Here is an 18,868-nt window from a genome sequence, read left to right on the forward strand (position 1 = left end):
TCTTTGTTTTCTGTTAATTCTAGAAGATACGTTTATTGGTGAGTGTTGGAGGTGCAATGGAAAATGAGCACCCACTCACTCCTACTCTCCCTCTCTCAGCATGTCCAATCAAACATGAGACAGCCAATGTCTGTTTGGAAAGAGGTGCAAGATGGGCATTTCTGTCCCACCAGGACTGCAGGTACGACATCAAGTAGCAGAGAGGTAATGTCAAGAACAGGATGTCAGTCAGGGCTGCAAATTTAAGTGCCCACAATCTCATAATTTTTTTAAAATTGAAGGATGTAAAAAAGATCAAAAATGGTTTTAAAAAAAACACGCAAGTAATACGTCTACGAAGAAAATCTACATTCAGTCAAAGAATCGCGACAGCCAATCAAGTACACACCAACCTGGCAAAGAACAGCCCACCCAGACCCCATCCCCCTACCATATCCCTGCATTTCCCATGGTGAATCTGCCTAGCCTACACAGCCTGGACACTATCGGCCATTTAGTATAGCCAATCCACCAAACCTATACATCTTTGGACTTCGGGAGGACGCCAGAAAAAAACCCTGTGAGGCAGCAGCGCTAACCACTGACCTACCACTCTGCCATTTATGATTCTGGTTGTAAACAACTGCCCAAAGAGGATCCCCCTCGTTCTCACACACCACCCCACCAACCTCCGGATACAACGCATCATCCTCCGACACTTCCGCCATCTACAATCCGACCCCACCACTCGACACTTTCCCATCCCCACCCCTGTCTGCTTTCCGGAGAGACCACTCTCTCCGTGACTCCCTTGTTCGCTCCACACTGCCCTCCAACCCCACCACACCCAGCACCTTCCCCTGCAACCGCAGGAAATGCTACACTTGCCCCCACACCTCCTCCCTCACCCCTATCCCAGGCCCCAAGATGACTTTCCACATTAAGCAGAGGTTCACCTGCACATCTGCCAATGTGGTATACTGCATCCACTGTACTCGGCGTGGCTTCCTCTACATTGGGGAAACCAAGCGGAGGCTTGGGGACCGCTTCGCAGAACACCTCTGCTCGGTTCGCAATAAACAACTGCACCTCCCAGTCGCAAACCAGTTCCACTCCCCCTCCCATTCTCTAGATGACATGTCCATCATGGGCCTCCTGCAGTGCCACAATGATGCAACCCGAAGGTTGCAGGAACAGCAACTCATATTCCGCTTGGGAACCCTGCAGCCCAATGGTATCAATGTGGACTTCACCAGCTTCAAAATCTCCCCTTCCCCCACCGCATCCCAAAACCAGCCCAGTTCGTCCCCTCCCCCCACTGCACCACACAACCAGCCCAGCTCTTCCCCTCCACCCACTGCATCCCAAAACCAGTCCAACCAGTCTCTACCTCCCTAACCGGTTCTTCCTCTCACCCATCCCTTCCTCCCACCCCCTAGCCGCACCTCCATCTCCTACCTACTAACCTCATCCCACCTCCTTGACCTGTCCATCTTCCCTGGACTGACCTATCCCCTCCCTACCTCCCCACCTATACTCTCCTCCCCACCTATCTTCTTTTCTCTCCATCTTCGGTCCGCCTCCCCCTCTCTTCCTATTTATTCCAGAACCCTCACCCCATCCCCCTCTCTGATGAAGGGTCTAGGCCCGAAACGTCAGCTTTTGTGCTCCTGAGGTGCTGCTGGGCCTGCTGTGTTTATCCAGCCTCACATTTTATTATCTTGGATTCTCCAGCATCTGCAGTTCCCATTATCACTGTAAAACATTGCTTCCTTGTTTGTGCCATCCTGTTGTAGCTGCTTTAAAAGACCTTTGAATGCTTCACAGCCAGGCCCAAAAATATGTAATGAGACACAGACTGTTTCAGCTGACTACATTATTAACTGGCTAATTTTTTTTGTGTGATTCAGCAGTCATTTCAAATCGGCAATTTCTGTAATTGCTTGCCTTTTTTAATTTTGGAGTTTAGTCTGATGTGCTGCTGGCCTCATGTAATCACAGTTTATTTGAGTGGGGGTGGGGTGGGTGAGGGGGGGGTAAGGCTGTTTTGCAGCTGTAAAATCACTTCTGTTCTCCTCTCACATATGCTGCCAGACTTTTTCAGTGGCCCAGCAGTCTTTTTTTTTGATGTCATTTTAAACTATGCTTCTTTTGATTCTTTTTCACCCTCCATTCTCACCACCGCCAAACAGCTTAGTCCTTTCTGTTCCCTACTCTGTTTTTCACCTTCATCAGCTGTTCCAACAAAACTGGACAAAAATGTCCAGAAACAGCATTTATCGCCCACCAGAATGCAGACACTGCATTCAACAATTTCAGATCATTATTCCTGCTTCCAAATTTTTCAACAGTTGGTGCTGGTAATCACTGCCTTTTATATGTCCTGTGGTGACACCTTTTGCAACTTTACTTGATGCATTATTTTCCCTGTTTTGCTTGCATTGTCATCCCTTTTGTCATTTCATCTTTCCAGCCTTCCACCCTATCTCAGAACTTCCTTTCTTTCCTCCTTCCCCATCCCTCTACCTTTTCCTGCCTCTGTCCTCGCTTAATGTAGAAGCATAGAAGATAGGAGCAGAAGGAGGCCATTCGGCCCTTCAACCCTCTCTGCCATTCTTCACAATCATGGCTGTTTGTCCAACTCAGTCGCCTAATCCTGCTTTCTCCCCATAACCTTTGATCCCATTCGTCACAAGTGCCATATCTAGCCATATCTTGAATACATTAACAACCCTAACATCTCGAAAAGCTAACAATCTGAATGGTAAATATATACATTATTCGCCCTTATTACCAGCCACTGCATAGAGAAAAGATCACTGGACCTGATCAAGGGCACAATTTACATATTCATTTTTAAAGACTACCGATCATCTCCCTCGCCTAAATTATCTGAAAATTGTTAAATGCAAACAATGCACGCACAAACTTCATTTGTAGAGCAGTGTCTAATGCTGATAGTTTAGCCAAGAGTAAAAACATGTCTGCTGATTCTTATGAACATGAAGTTTCACAATTGAGAGACAATTTCTGTTGCAATCAGCTTGTGATGAAGTTCATCTGTTTGATGTGCCAGACTGTTTCCCAAACCCCTCCCCAGTTAACCACATCCTTGATTGCACTAGGAATAAAACAAGCAGCCTCAGTTTGATTTATGTTAACATATTGTGTAAAGCAAGAACAAAATGTATTTTGCCACATACTTTAATGTGAAGGTGACAACCATATAAAGAAAATCAATGCAGTTTAATAGCGGGTTGTTGAACATATTAAGATCTATGAAGGGTATTATGGTTTTGGCCTTTGGCCATTATTGATGACATACAAACTGTAAGAGCTTACATGCAAGTAACTATTTTAACCCTTATTAATCATAATAAGTAAAATTGTAAGTGAATTAGTTTACATACTTTCTCCTTGTCTACAAAACACAATACAGTGACAGACTTCTTATTGCACAGTTGACATCAATTTGACCAAGCGAAAACAAATATAAAACCCTTCAATTTGCTTTCAGTTGATGAAATGTAATTTCTTACATTTCACTGTCAAAGAAACAACAAGTGATCAACATTAATTTCAGTCTGTCTATAACGTATTTTTCATTGCAATACTTCCAGATGATTCCCGGTAGTATTCAGATGAGACATAGATATTGACAGTCCTAGATGTCATTCCTCTATCGGGTTGACAACATTGATGAATCATACTCACAGAAACAAAAACAGAATTTGCTGGAAAAGCTCAGCAGATCTGGCAGCGTCTGCGAAGAAAAAAAATCAGAGTTTTGGAATTCTGAGGAAGGGCCAACGGACCCGAAATGTTAACTCTGATTTTTTCTTCACAGATGTTGCCAGCCGGCTGTGCTTTTCTAGCAACTTTGTTTTTGTTTCTGATTTACACCATCTGTAATTCTTTCATTTTTTAAAATAGTATTCACAATCTTTTCTGTCCCTCTGCTGGTAAACATAAAGCTCATATTATCTTGTGCCTATATTTGTATTCTTCACATTTGAGATGTGAAATTTACAAAACTTACATTTGATTTCATTATTATTTGGTCAGTAACATAATACAAAGCCACAGTGTATTAATATCTAATTAATATCAGTGGTTTGTTGTGCAAACAGAGACAGAGCAAAATCTTATAGGAGTCTGAGTATTGTGGGCTATGGCAAGGTTTAAGGCAGAATCAGGCAACAATTGCAGTGAGACCCATCCTGACACTGATTTCATCCCTCTCCATATTTTATGCTTTTCACAAGTGCCGTGCTAAGCTTGTCACGAGTCGAAGGTGAAATTCTAACTGAGAGTCATTATTGATTTTGATAATGCCATAACACCTCTCAACAATATTCAGCCTGCCATCTCACCAAACTAGGCAAACAAGTTAGATGTTGGGAAAACTTGGAGAGGATTCTAGATCAAGCATCTGATGGATTCAGTTCACCAACTGCTTCAATTAAACTCCATGCTGGACACTGGCACTAACAATTCAAGGCATGCTCCATGGGCACTGGCCTCATAAACCCCCATCCAACGATATTGGCATCTGACATGTGCCGGCCTCTAAGAACCTTCTTGGCATATTCTTGGCCCAACTACAGAATGCTTCTGCACTTCAGTATTGCATCTTGAGCCGTACCAGCGACTGCCATTGTAATTCTGCAGCAAAGACACTGTGCACTCAGGGATATGCACCCAGCTCGAGTCCTGGACCAGGTTGCATCTCCAGGATTTTTGCTTATCTCATAATTCTCACTCACTCTGAAGCTACCTGGGTGCTCACAGCATCCATGCCTTGCCTTTCCTTTCCTTTCCTTGTGTTTTACTCCCTCAGCAAGAGATACCAGGCTCATAGTACTGCTGTCTTGCCTGGCCATTTAAAACAGGCACAAAGCCAGGAAACCTGACATAGTTCTCATCAGATTCAGCAAAGTCAAAGGGGATAGCCTTCACTCAGTGGGTCCTGGCACAATAATTCAGCAGCAGCTTCCATTACCAATCCAGGGCCTGAGTGGAGTATTCAGAGTTAAGATCATAAGGAGAGTGTTATAGGAGATGAAAATAAGTCGCAAAACTATTACTTTTGTCACTCGTGAGAGGATGTCCTGAGGAGGTGAATGGAAACTGCAGAGGGCATGCAAGAGATTGTGTTGTGGGTTGGAGTGGGTGAGAGCAAGTGATAGAAGAAGTTGGATGTGATATTGACAGCAGTAACTTGAGGATGTGGGTATGGTAACTGAGATAGCGTAAATGTGATGTAGCAAAGAGAAGTGCGTAGTCTGGAGGATGGAGATGGACATTGCCTTTTCTCCTATGTGGCTGGGCATTCCTTCAGATGGCTGGAACTGTTTTATCCTGGGTGGTCCTGAAGGTGCAATTCAACATCTGCCCAGCAGTTAAGTGGAGAAGACCTTGAAAGAAAAAGGATTCTTGTGGAAGATGAACATAAACATTGGCTGCAGAGAAAAAAAGGAAGGGAGAAAATGGAGAAAGAAATAAAGGAAGAGGGGGATACAAAAATAGCCAAGGAACAAGCAAGAGGACTTGCAGTAGAGAATGCAAGTGAAAAATTTCAAGAAGTGCTTAAGAAAAAGAAGTTGCAGAAAATGGGGATCATAGTCAGAACGGGATGAAGAAGAAAAGAAGAAAAGCTAAAATTGGAAGAAAATGGCAGCAAAGATTAACCATGAGTGGTTAGAGAAGGACAAAAACAGGCCAATGACCATTCCACACACCTTCGGTTATGCTAATGATAAACTCACAGGGTACTATGATGGATGTTCATATCAAGCACCAAGTTAAGAATTCCATGGAAGCTCATCCCTGTGCCATGATCCGAGGGCACCACTAAACAAAAACATGCTAGATGAAAGGGCAACCAAAAACATATTGTATATATAGAATGTATTCAAATGTGACTTTCACAACAAAGGCCAATCTAATTGTTGGAACAACTTGGAGAAAATCAAGGCAACATTTTTATAGCTGACTGCTTTAGCAGTAAATTGCATTATTTAAACTTTTACTAGCCTATTTTTTCTTTTGGTCTGAATGTCAAGAATATACCTTTTAATCTTACATTTATATTTTAATTAGAAAACAGTTTCATTTCCCCTCGAGTCTTGACAAAGGTGTTTTTGCTAGAATATTGCAAAAAAACAAATTAGGGAGCCAATTTCCCCCTGTCTGCGATATTTGGCCAAACGTCAAGAAGTGTGCCTCTGCAGGTTAGCAGTGCTTGTCCGGCTACTCATCAAGTTTTTTTTTAAAATGGTGCAGATGCAAGGAATATCTGCTGAGTGGTGAACTGTTTTATAAACAACTTGTGATAAGGTGGGCAAGAAGCAGGTCAGAGGTAATACCACAGGGGTATGTGAGACAATGTATGAGGTAATGTTACTCAGGTGCTGTAACAAAGCCCACGAGGCCTCATGGCAAGAAACCTTCCAAATAACTTGCCGCAACTCAGGCTGTTAAACATGTAAGATTCGTCTCAACGTTTTAGAATTAATCCCATAAAACCCATTGTATCAGAGTAACTGTGAAAACCTTTCTCTTCACAAAAGGAACTTGGTCTCTTATCATGATTTATGAAGCTCATGAATAAATTATTTCTGTGATTGAATATTGGATCAGATTAATAAAAATATTTGATCTGTTATGATAATGGTAACCATGGTTTGTCAATACTTAACTTGCATCAAGTGATTTCAATAGCTGAGATCTTTCACAACTGATCTGTTTCTCTTTCTTAAAAAAAAGAACCTGGAATGGCTGCATTGATCAACCACCCACAGACTGGTGCAAGTATTGTCAGATGTGTGGAATAAATAAAGCCATCTACAATGAAATTACCACTTCTATCCAAAATCATCAAAACAAGGTAACTGACTGAATGATAGGAAACTTGTATCTCCTGTTTCGTTTATGCCTTTATCATAATTTCACATATTGGGAAATTAAAAGTAAGCCTACCACTTTGCCAGCTTGGAAAGAAAGGGGAGCTGGACTCATGAATACACACTGTACAACAACTGCTTTTGAGCAGCAAAGAGAAACAAGAATATGAGTGAACAACAACAGACCTTCAAAGACATGCTCTGTCTCCCTATCTGTTTAATCATCTCAGAAATGCCTATGGTCACGCGTATGTTTGATGCCATGTTTCAATATCTTTTTCTCAGGGTTAGATAATAAAATTCCTGTTTTACTCAAGAAAAACCTTGGTAATTGGCTCCTTTGTTTTTTGCATACTGTATTTTAATTGAAGTGTGATAGCTGAACATTAAAACAAGCTTATGGCTGCCCAAAGGCAGTTAAAAGAGAGGAACAGAAATACCTCCTCACCCGATTCATAAACTGAATCAAGTCTGACAAGGTGAAGGAAATTTATTTGTAAGTGTTAATTGTATTTATGAAGCATACAGCAATACAAGCTAAGTAGCAGTAGTATAATTAGTAGGTGGCAAAGCGATGGCAAAGATCGCAGAATGTATCTATTTCTACTGCAGTTAATTGTTAAGCTGCATTAATGTGTGTAAAGTTAATTCTGGCAGCAGCATAAACATTGCAGACTCTACCAGCTTTTGCTGCTGTATCCTACCTCTTAGCATGTGTCCTCCTTATAAATAAATTAGATTGCATTAGCTAATGAGTAAAGCATCTAAAAATGATTTATTTTGTAGGAGTGTCAATACCTAACTGCACTACATTGGTATACGTAAGTATATGTATTTGTTGGTATATCAATTTAGCAACAGAAACAAGGTGAGTTCAGACTGTATTTTCTGAAAATCCTCCCCAGACCAATTTTGACGGGGACCAAGCATTCCGCCCAATAAGTAAGAGTGGGACAGAACACCTTGGGGTGAATCTTATTTCATCTTTTGTTTAAGTCTGAGTTGTACCGAATTTATTAGAGGGTTTGCCGTCTTGAGGCTTAAAAAGTTTTCTCACTGTAACCAACCAAACTCACCCCGATCCCATGGCATCTCTCACATTCAATTTGCAACCCATCCCCAGAACAGGTCAGCTGATACCCTGGAACAGAGCAGCATCCCACGGCCACCTTGAAAGGCCTGTTGAGCAGCCAGATAAATTCTGTCAGTCTGGAGCTGTTCCGTCCTGCAAGATTGCTGACATTTGCCACAGACAGTGCCCCATTTTTTGGGCAGGGACCTGGAGGTTCTGCCAGATGGAATGGTGTGAAACTGGGACCTCATATTCCTACAGGACTGGTAGCGGTGGCCCCAACACCAGATCATGTCAGCCTGATCTGAGGCTGCCATCTGGGTTAAAGCAGTGTCAGCCTTCTGGAGGAATGCCCAGTACTATAAGAAGGAGGTCAATGTCCTCCTTAACTCTGTCAGTATTGGTACTGCCATCTTCTCTCCGATATTTTGTATAAACCTATTCTACTCATGTTACTGTATACACCTCCCCACAAGGCTCATGCTCTCCCACACTCACCAATATCTGCAATATCCTCCCCTCATTCCTTCAGCCACCCCGGCCCTGATACCACAAATCCTACATGCCCTCCACATGGCCCATTCACTCATGTGGCAAACCTACCCAGCGGTGCCAAAAATAGTAGCTGTGCCACCCATCTACATTTCCATAAAACCTGCTTCTCTCTCATTTCCTGAGGGACACAGCCCACAATAGGGCAGAAGGAGTCAAGGCATTGTGGTGTGCTGCCTGTCATCCGTTCGTCACCCCTTATGATCCTGACTCTGACTGCACCCAATCACAGCTTTAATTGGTATCAAAAGCTTTGCTTGACTCACTGTGCCATGATCCCTTGAGTGAAGGCTATCTCTTTAACCTGACTGACCCCTGTTGACAGGGTTCCAGGCTTTGTGCCTGCAGTAAATACCACAGCAAAGACAGCTGTAATATAAGGGTCAAAGCCTGAAATGTCAGCCTTCCTGTTCCTCTGATGCTGCTTGGTTTGCTGTGTTCATCCAGCTCTACACCTTGTTATAACAGCGGTATTATAAGCCCACTCTCTCTCTGGCTGAGGGAACAAAGGACAAAAGGCAATGCAAGACAATACAAAGCATGAATGCTTTGTGAGTAAGCGCTATGAGCGCAAGGGAAGAGCCTAGAGATGCAACATGGTCCAGTCCATGAGCTGGGTGCATGTTCCTGAGTTCACAGGGTCCTTGCTGCAGCATTACAATGATAGTTCTCGGATAGTTCCTGAAACACAGCATTGAAGTGCATATGTGTACTGTACGTGGACTGAAGATATGCCATGGAGTTTCTTAAAGGTGCACAGATCAGGTGTCAATGTCCATGGACACAGAGAGCATGCCCTGAGCTGTTGGTGCCCAGCTTCCAACATGGAGGACATTCGGAGCTAATCCACCGGGTGCTCTCTCTGCCGCAAGCCTCACCATAGCCCACATCACTCACCCTCCTGTAAGATTCTGTCCCTTGAAGTTTTTCAGTTGATGAAAGAGATTCTGCATGGATTTGTAAAGATTGGGTCTTGTCTGATGAATGTAACTGAAATTTTGTAGATAGAACTAAAGTAGTGGATATGCAAATAATTGTGGATTTTATTTATGTGGACTTCCAGAAGATGTTTGATAAAATCACTTATAAACTGTTAATTAGTTAAAGTTGAAGTCCATGGAATTGAAGGAAAATTGAGCTGGTCAGGAAGTTGGCTGAGATGCAATAGCCACAGGGAGTTAGGATAATGGACAGCTATTCTAATTAACAGGATGTCCCAAGGGATCTGTGATGAGACCTCAGCTAATTCACCATATTGATTTATTACTCAGATTATGGGATGGAAAGCCATATACATAATGATGACAGACAAAAAGGCTATTTTGAAAACATGGAAACATGAAATTACAAAGAGATGTCAATAAATTAACTGCAGGATGGAGCAGTGACAAATAGATTTCAATGTAGGTGAATGTTAATTCTACATTGAACTGATAAAGGATAACACAAAATACTTTATAAATGTTGAAAAGCTAGAAACAGCATGGATCAAGTGGGAGTTGGGGCTGAATATCACTGTGTAGCCCCCTAATCATTTACCCACTCTCCTGCAATTTGTCCGGAAGTTTACAGGAGCTCTGGGAGTGAGCAGGAAGCCAGGGAGCCAACTAATGAATTCTCCAGCGATTTATTCCACGCATACTGGTATTTTACCTGTGCTGGATGGAGGCCATGCCAAACGGCAGTTGGGTAAGGATAGTGATTGGAGTTGACTGTTTTTTGAGGTCCATGGCCCCTTTGGAAAATATTCACTCATTACCCCATTATCACTCCATCCTGATGTTTTGAAACCAGCTCTCTCGCCAAGATTCCTGATTCTGGACTTGCTCAAGCTCAGTGAGGCAACCTGTAGCCCCAGCAGTGGCCACTGCGACTGGCTGGGACTTCAGAGCTTCTAGCCATCGGATTGACGAGTAGCTATCTAAAGCGAGATTAAGAATTAGGATCAAACTCTACAGAAGTGAAGTTAAGAAGTACTTTTGCTCACAAAGGGAGTCAAAGTTTAGAATTCCCTTCTTTAAAAGGCAATTGATGTCAGGTCAGTTGTTAATTTTTAAGATGTGACTGATAGATTTTTGTTATTCAAACCTCCCGGTAAGGCCACGAGTCTCCTAAAATAGCATCAGTCTCCCAGGGCATTTTAAAAGCACTCTGGGAGATGTAAAAGTATTAGTTTAATCAAATAAGTAATACACTGAAGCTCAGCATTCATTATAAAATGTAATATGATGCTTTGCGGCGTGATGACATAAAACATAAGCTGCTTTAGATTGGGACTCGGCGTAGTAAATAGCTAAGTGCCAACCACATCTGCTGCTAAGATAACCATCAGGAGCAAGGAGGCCAGGCTGCCATTTGTCGTGTGTGTGTGTGTGTGTGTGTGTGTGTGTGTGTGTGTGTGTGTGTGTGTGTGTGTGTGTGTGTGTGTGTGTGTGTGTGTGTTCAGCAGTAACTGCTTTTAACGGCCCATCGTCAAATCACCATTCCAAGGGCACCCAGGGCTTTGGATTTTGCCCACGTGAATGGACTCCCCTGCTCATATCTCACTGTGCTAGGAGTTGAAAAGTCCACCCCCGGTGATACCTTCCGGAATATGTCCGCCCACAGTCGGAAACATTGCATCCAAATATAGCAAGAGGAAATTGGGCAAAGACGCATACATGGAGTTAGGTCACAGATCAGCCATGAGCTCATTGAAAGATGTAAGAAACTCAAGAGTCTGTACAGCTTAGTCTTATTCATACCACTCTCTGAGATTAAATGCCCATTAAAGGGCATATACTGCCATCGGAGCATTGTATATCAAATAATTCCTCAGTAAATAAAAAACTTTTATGCGTTGAGCTCAATTAAAATTTAAGTGGCACAGTGGCAGTGTCCCTACCTCTGGACTGGGAGGCCTGCATTCAAGTCCTACCTGCCCCAGAGGTGCATAATAACATCTTGAACAGGCTGATTAGAAAAGTAGGTTAAATAAAAATTAAAAGAAAATTTACATTTAGACATCAGAACAACTCCACTTAAGGTAACCAAAGTGCTTATTTTTTCTTAGCATAACTGGGAGTGGGTCAGTTAAAACAGATTCTAGATCCAGATTACCTGGAGTCTTTAATCCCCATTTTAAACAACCCATCCACATAGCATGCAGAACCAATGTGGTTTACAAAATACTATGCAATGTCGGTGCTGGCTTGAAGGGCCGAATGGCCTACTCCAGCACGTATCGTCTATTGTCTATTACATCAGACAGACAGGAAGGAAACTAGCCATCAGAATACACGAACATCATGTAGCAGTAAAACAGCATGAGGAACTCTCTTTCATATCAGTACGTTCAGACAATGAAGGCCGTCGGTTTAACTGGGACAAGGTAACCATAGTAACCCAAGCCAAATATAGACATATATGGGAATTCCTAGAGGCATGGTACTCCACCCGTAATGCAATCAACAAATGCGTAGAACTGGACTCCATATACAAACACATACAGATCACAACCAGAAATGACACTACTCATCATAATGGACCAAACAGTACAAATTCCAAGTGGACTAGAATAACATCGCTTTGTAGGAGACTCCACTGATGATGTCACATAGCATGGTGATGAAACATCTGAACGAAAACAAGCCAGCTCGGTGAGCAAGTCAATAACCTTACCCACAACTTGAGCTACAGATCCTTGCCAAAACTTTGTAGATATAAGAACCCACCGAACATGACTTCCACCTCACTAGGTGGCTGACCTCATTACTCTCAATCATCTGTCAATGTCATTAGTGACATACAGACAATAGCCCACAATTCTCCATGCATCCTGTTCATCACAGGTATGAAATTAATGATTGAGTTAACCCAAGATGGCTGTAAAATTTAATTTGCAGTGGCAGCTACATTGACATAACAGAGTTTCTAATGTTGTCTCTGTTAAATACACTTTCCAATGTCAGTTTGAATGGGCAAAGCAGAGTAGCATGATTGGATACAAAAACAGAAGTTGCTACAAAAGCTCTGCAGGTCTGGCAGCATCTGTGATGAAAAAAGTCAGAGGTCTGAGGAAGGGTCACTAGACCTGAAACATTAACTCTGACTGTTTTTTTCTTCATAGATTCTGCAAGCCCTCCTGGGCTTTTCCAGCAACTTCTGATTTACAGCATCCACAGTTCTTTCAGTTTTTATTTAGCCAGATTGGAAAATAGGTTAAAATTGCATTAAGATGGATTTCTGTCCACTTCCCATCACGTGTTGCTATCTTTTAAGCACCTACTTATTTTCATCCTTTGATTTTCTTGACTGCAACTCGACCAGTCCCTATTCATTACCAGTCCCCTACACATGGCCGAACCTGTTCTTACAATCAACACCTTGTCCTCAATGTGGTTTGAAGAACACCTCCATTCATCCTACATGCCTGACCCCAATTTTCAGATGGTGTAATTCTCCAGTTTGCTCTCGCGCTGACATCTCTGTCCTCGCCATACGAATATTACAGTCCAACACAAACTTAAGGAAGAAGCACTTGATTTTTCAGTCAAATCATTTCCAGATCTTTGGATTCAAGTTTAACATTTTCAGACTGAAATGTTGGTCCTGCCTAAGCACCACGCCCCCACCTCCACCCCTCTCTGATTTTATTTCCCTTTCTTTACATATTTCAATGGCTGCTGCTTATTATTACAGCATTCACACCACCACTGGACACATCTTGGCTCTCTTTCTTTCAGCCATTGGAGGTCTTGAAGCACAGTGGTAGTACCCAAGAAAGTTGGGGTTTAAATCCCATGTCACGACCTGTCGGCCAAGAACAGTGTATTAATAATGTGGCCGAACAGTTGCCTGTAAGTCCTTCCACCATATCTGGTGGCAGATAGCAAAGCAGTAGAGTTTCCTTGTCAGGCATCCTGCAACAGGCGATGATATTGCACTCTAGTACTTTGCCCATAAGCATGGACCATTCCGATGGAAGACATTGGCCCATCCCTCAGAAATGAGGATCAGAGAAAAGCAAGACTTGTCTTATTTTTGTTACCTATGGCTAGTCAATTGTCTTTACTGACTTCCACATTTCCCTTTAGCTCAGACTTTCTCATGTTTATTCCTTTTCCATCATTTTCCACCCTACCTTCATTTGACCTACTTAAAACCTATACATCCTGATTCTGATGTAAGGTCACAGAAGTGTAACAAGTAACTTTGTTTCCTTCATCACAGATGTTGCCAGACCTGCTATGTATTTCTCGTGCATATATTCAGTTTTTGTTAAAGCATCATCCCTTACTGTTCTTTAAGTAACACCTTGAGATCTTTAATATTGACCTTAAATTCAAAAGTCACAAAGAACAAATAAGAAAAGGGAATCAGATGATGTAATAGAAAATAGGAAGAATCTTTATAGACTAAAGACTGAAAAGACATTGTTTTGTGCAGAAATGAAATCCAATTATGTTGCATTAAGATAAGGTGGAAATTTGAGGTACAAATTAGTGGAAATTAGACTGTGAGTGTACTGGAGAAGATTGGAATATAGAACATTCAACAATTGTTTGAAATAATGGGCAAATATTTTGAGCTCTAATCAAAATAATGGAACTGATGGTGAATAAGTTAACAGCCCTCTAGAGACTCAATTCACCAAACACAAGCCAATCAGACATTAACTAGCCTACAATCAAACAGCAGTTGAATAACTGGTCTTGGGAAACTGCTAGAAGGTTCAACAGAAGTGATGAAGGATCACTGGACATGAAACAATCACCCTATTATTGCCCTCCTAAGATGCTGTCAGACCTGCTGTGTAGCCCCAGCTCCCTCTGTTTTTATTCCAGATTTACAGCATCTGCAGTTCTTTGTGCTTATGCTAGAAGATTTCAATAAGCTTCCCAGGCAACTCAAAAAGAAGAAACAATCTAATGAGATTAGCGACACTGGCATAAGAAATATATTTTATATTTGTAGAAGACTCATTAACCAGCTAGTCACATTGGCTCAAAAAAATTAACAAGGATGTCAAGAAGGAAAATACAATAATTTTCCCAAAAGCAAATTGAGCATCAACAATTTTTCACAGTTTTTTGGATGACTTACTGGTGTATGATAGAAACCTAGTTTTTCTGGCTTCACTTTGGGAAGATGTCCTAGAGAGGATACATGTGGGACATTTAGAGATCTCTAACTGAAACAGTCAGGCCTCAGTCAGCAATTTGTTAGCTACAGATCTTAAAAGGTATTGAAGATCTCATACTAAGTATGAAATCTGCTATTACACAGAATTGTCAGGAATGGAAAACAGTTAAACATCACCAAAGAAAATTTAGATGACGGAAACCAGCAAAGTTTGCAAGAAGATGCAGATAAGGAGGAGAAGAAGAATGAGTAGTACAAACCACTCGAAATCTTTGACCTACTTTTAGTTGAGATTATTCAGACACTGAAACAGCCTGGTAAAAAAAATATAATAGCAACTTGATATTTGATGTCAGATGAGGAAATATTACAAGTTCAACAGGAATATCTCAATTCGTCAATGATCATAGAAGAATGATCATTACTAATGATAAAGCAGTTATCCTCAAGCGTTCCATAAAGGTCCCTCTAATGAGATGATAGCATGATTCTGCAGAGAAGAGTTCATCAATCAAAAAAATTTGGGAGATCAAGGGTCACCCAGGTAAGTTATTTAGTAGTGATGATGTCCACAGTGAAGAACATCCAATGGTTAAAATCTCCAGTAATATAGCAAGAGCTTATAGACCACACAAGGTTAAGAACAGAATCAAGGTCAGCAATCTTGACTGGGGCGGCACGGTGGCTCAGTGGTTAGCACTGCAGTCTCATAGCACCAGGGACCCAGTTCGATTCCTGCCTCAGGCGACTGTGTGGAGTTTGCACATTCTCCCCGTTTCTGCATGGGCTTCCTCCCACAGTCCAAAGGTGTGCAGGTTAGGTGGATTGGCCATGCTAAATTGCCCATGGTGTTCAGGGGTGTGTGGGTTATAGGGGGATGGGTCTGGGTGGGATGCTTCAAGGGGCAGTGTGGACTTGTTGGGCCGAAGGGCCTGTTTCCACACTGTAGGGAACCTAATCTAATCCTCAAACCAAATAGTGATCAATCTTTAAAGTCCAGAGAGAACACATTCTAGAAGAATTGTAAAACCTTCAGCTCACCTGAATTTCTGAAATAGAAGTCTGGGGAGAGATAAGATAATGGTGAATTTAATCAAGGACATGAATGTATAAATATTTAAAATGAGGGGAAAGTATCCTTGGGGATGATGTTGTGTAGAGTAATGGTTCTGAAAGGGTTAATTCTGGAGATTCAATTAATCCCAAACAAACCGGTGGTATCATAAAAATTTGCGTGGGAACAAGGCAGACCAACTGAACATTTATGTTATTAATGTAGCTTGCCCATGGTTGCTATCATACAATAAACATAAGGCAAAAGATTCTTCTTTTTAAAACTCCCTTCTTTGAATCTTCTAGATATCTTTGTATCTAAGATAGTGCCAGAAACAGTGACTTTGTACATTTTTCACTGTGCTCATATATCCCTGTACTTGAGTACAAGTGGCAATAAACCTAATTCTATTTCAAATTCTTGGCATCAAACCATCTCAACTACAAGCTGATAATTTGTCAACATTGTTGCGCTTACAACAGTGATTTATTCAGTCATTGTTCCACTGACTACAAAATCCAACTGTTTAAGTGAAGGGACATCCTATGGGTTTATAAGAGGTGTGCAAATCCCCCTGCCTCAATCTTATTTTTGAGCTCTGCATAGCTAATATTTAAATCCCACCACAGGAAAATTCCCAGTTTTCCAAATCTGGAGGTTTTCCAAATTGACTGTTCCTCTTCCGTTTACCGGCAAATCCATTGAACATGCCCAAGGTTTCAATTTTAATTTAGATATGCAGCATTCCTGATGTCCCCTTTACCATTATATATCTGGCACACTATCATTTCAAAAAGTTCCATATGGATAGGCACAATGGTTTGTCAGAAGATGTGTGCAGTTGATGTAAATTCTGTCATAGTCATGTGCTTTCAAATATATATTATTCAATCACTCTATTTTGACCTGTTTTATCAATCCCTCCTTTTAGCAACTTATATCATACAGTAATTTTAACCATGCAGTTTCATACTTCAACTGAGCTTATAGAAAAACAATCAGAGCAAAACACAGCCATCCTACTCTGCCAGGTAAGCCTTGTTAGAAGGGGAAAGAAGTGAATCTTTCAAATGAATAGTGTGCCTTAACATTAACATTCATATTTCACAAAGTGCCCAGTGGTACTTGTTTCTTTTGCTTTACCTTGGTCATGAATCCAAATTATAAACCACATGAGTTTTGTCAGTGTCCAAAAGTCATAATATCAAAGCAGAAAATGAATAATGCTACATAATGACTGAGCTATTTTGAAAGCAGTAAATTGTACCTCAGGTGAAGATAATGTACTAATTTAGTACACATTGTGACCATTTTTGGAATGCCTCTTCCACCTTTTGATAGTGCAGGACAATCATCACATTGCTGCAACAATATTTATTTTGCTACGGGAGCTGAACATAACAAAGTGTAATCCCTCTGGAAATCCTTTCTAAAAATACAATAATGTATGCTAATCGAACGAATGCAATTTAACAACCAGCTGTAGCTGCTACTGATCAGAACAAGCGCTGTCTCCTATAAAATAAATTGAAGTACATGATTGGAAATGACAGGCACTGAATCCCAGCTCCCACCTGTCAAACAACGAGTTTAAATTAGAGTGTAGTCCCATTCCAAAATAAGGTGATAATGTAGGACCAGCAGTGGGTGATTTGTTGGCTTAGGGAAGAAGAAACAGGAGCAGTGCTTTATTCCTCACCTGGCAGATTTGAGAACATCCCCTGTAAGCTCTCAGGAAAGAACCCTAGCATCTGCCCAAAATCGCATTCTGTGTATGCAGTATGGGATGGCTGTCAAGAAAGTAAGACAAGTGTTCTCTGAAAAAGTTTATATGGCATTTTTGCTTGGAGGAAAGTTAGAGGAGATACTGCAAGCATGAAATCTCCTGCTGCTTACAAGTAAATCATGTTTTTACAGGGGACATCTTTAATAAAGCATTTTTGTTTAGGAAAATGATGTGTACATTAGATTAACCTTTTATTTTCCATCTCTGCTGGAGATTTAATATTAATATAACAACTAATGTTCAAAACAATTTTTTTACAGTCTAATATCAGCACAAAGAGTGAATAAAATAAATATAGGCATGCAGGCTAAAACGGCTTTTGGCACACTTGCCTTCTTTGCTCAGTCCTTTGAGGATAGGAGTTGGGAAGTCAAGTTGTACAGGGCATTGGTGAGGCTTCTTCTGGAATACTGTGTCCAAGTCTGGTTGCCCAGTTATAGCAAGGATTTTATTCAGCTGAAGAGGGCTCAGTGGAGATTTACCAGGATGTTGCCAGGTTTAGAAGGTTTGAGTTATTGAGAAAGGCTGGATAAGCTGGGACTTTTTTCACTGGAGCGTAGGAGGTTGATAGGTTTCCTGATAGAGGTTTATAAAACACTGAGAGGTATAGACAGAGTTAATGGTAGTTGTCTTTTCCCCTCGGATGGGGAATATCAAGACTAGGGGGCGCAATTTTAAGGTGAGAGGGGAGAGATTTAAAAAAAACATTAGGGGCAAGCTTTCTTTTTAACACAGTGGCTGGTTTGCACGTGGAATGAACTTCTGAGGAAGTGGTCAACGTGGGTACAATTCAAACGGTTAAAAGGCTTTTGGATAAGTACACGAATAGGAAAGTTTTTAAAGGCATATGGACCAGGAGCAGACAGGTGGGACTAGTTTAGTTTGGAATTATCTTTCGGCATAGACTGGTTGGACTGAAGAGTCTATTTCTGTGCTGCATGACTCTGTGACTCTATGTCTTTTGGAATGCTCTTTTAGGCTTTAATTGCTTTACTTATGACTTCACCTGAAGCAGATCAGCCTCTCTCAAAAGTTGAGGTTTGGGCTTTACGTCCAGAATTTGCTGAAGGAATAATGCCTTTGAACAATACAGTCTGTTACTGATAGGTAAGATATCTAGCAATCCGGTGCCAAGGAATAATTGTGACCTGTCATGAATTTCTGACTAATGCACACTGTTGTGATTTTTTAGCTTTGTAAAAAGTATCTTGTATTTAAGCTTCCTGTCAGTTTTATGAAGTTGCTCTATTTGAACATTAATTGTCCATTGTATTGGCCATAACAAAATAAATCCAGTAATTAATAGCAGAAAGATCAATTACATGAGAATTGTTAATGAAAAGTAAGAAGAAATTTTATAGTTATATACGGGGGGAATAGATGGTCAGGAGTAACAT

The 18,868-nt window shown here is 41.2% G+C and overlaps 1 protein-coding gene across 1 annotated transcript in view; it reads right to left on the reverse strand.

Moving 5' to 3' along the window:
• Positions 1-17,069, reverse strand: part of arhgap18 (Rho GTPase activating protein 18) — a 139,739-nt gene extending 122,670 nt beyond the window's left edge. Inside the window, exon 1 of the mRNA XM_048531779.2 lies at positions 16,953-17,069. Within this exon, the coding sequence (XP_048387736.1) occupies positions 16,953-16,996 (44 nt within the window). The 5' untranslated portion in view covers positions 16,997-17,069. The remainder of the gene's footprint in view (positions 1-16,952) is intronic.
• Between the last annotated feature and the right edge of the window lie 1,799 nt (positions 17,070-18,868).

This window comes from Stegostoma tigrinum, chromosome 4 (assembly GCF_030684315.1).
Source record: "Stegostoma tigrinum isolate sSteTig4 chromosome 4, sSteTig4.hap1, whole genome shotgun sequence".
Taxonomy (NCBI): Eukaryota; Metazoa; Chordata; class Chondrichthyes; order Orectolobiformes; family Stegostomatidae; genus Stegostoma; species Stegostoma tigrinum.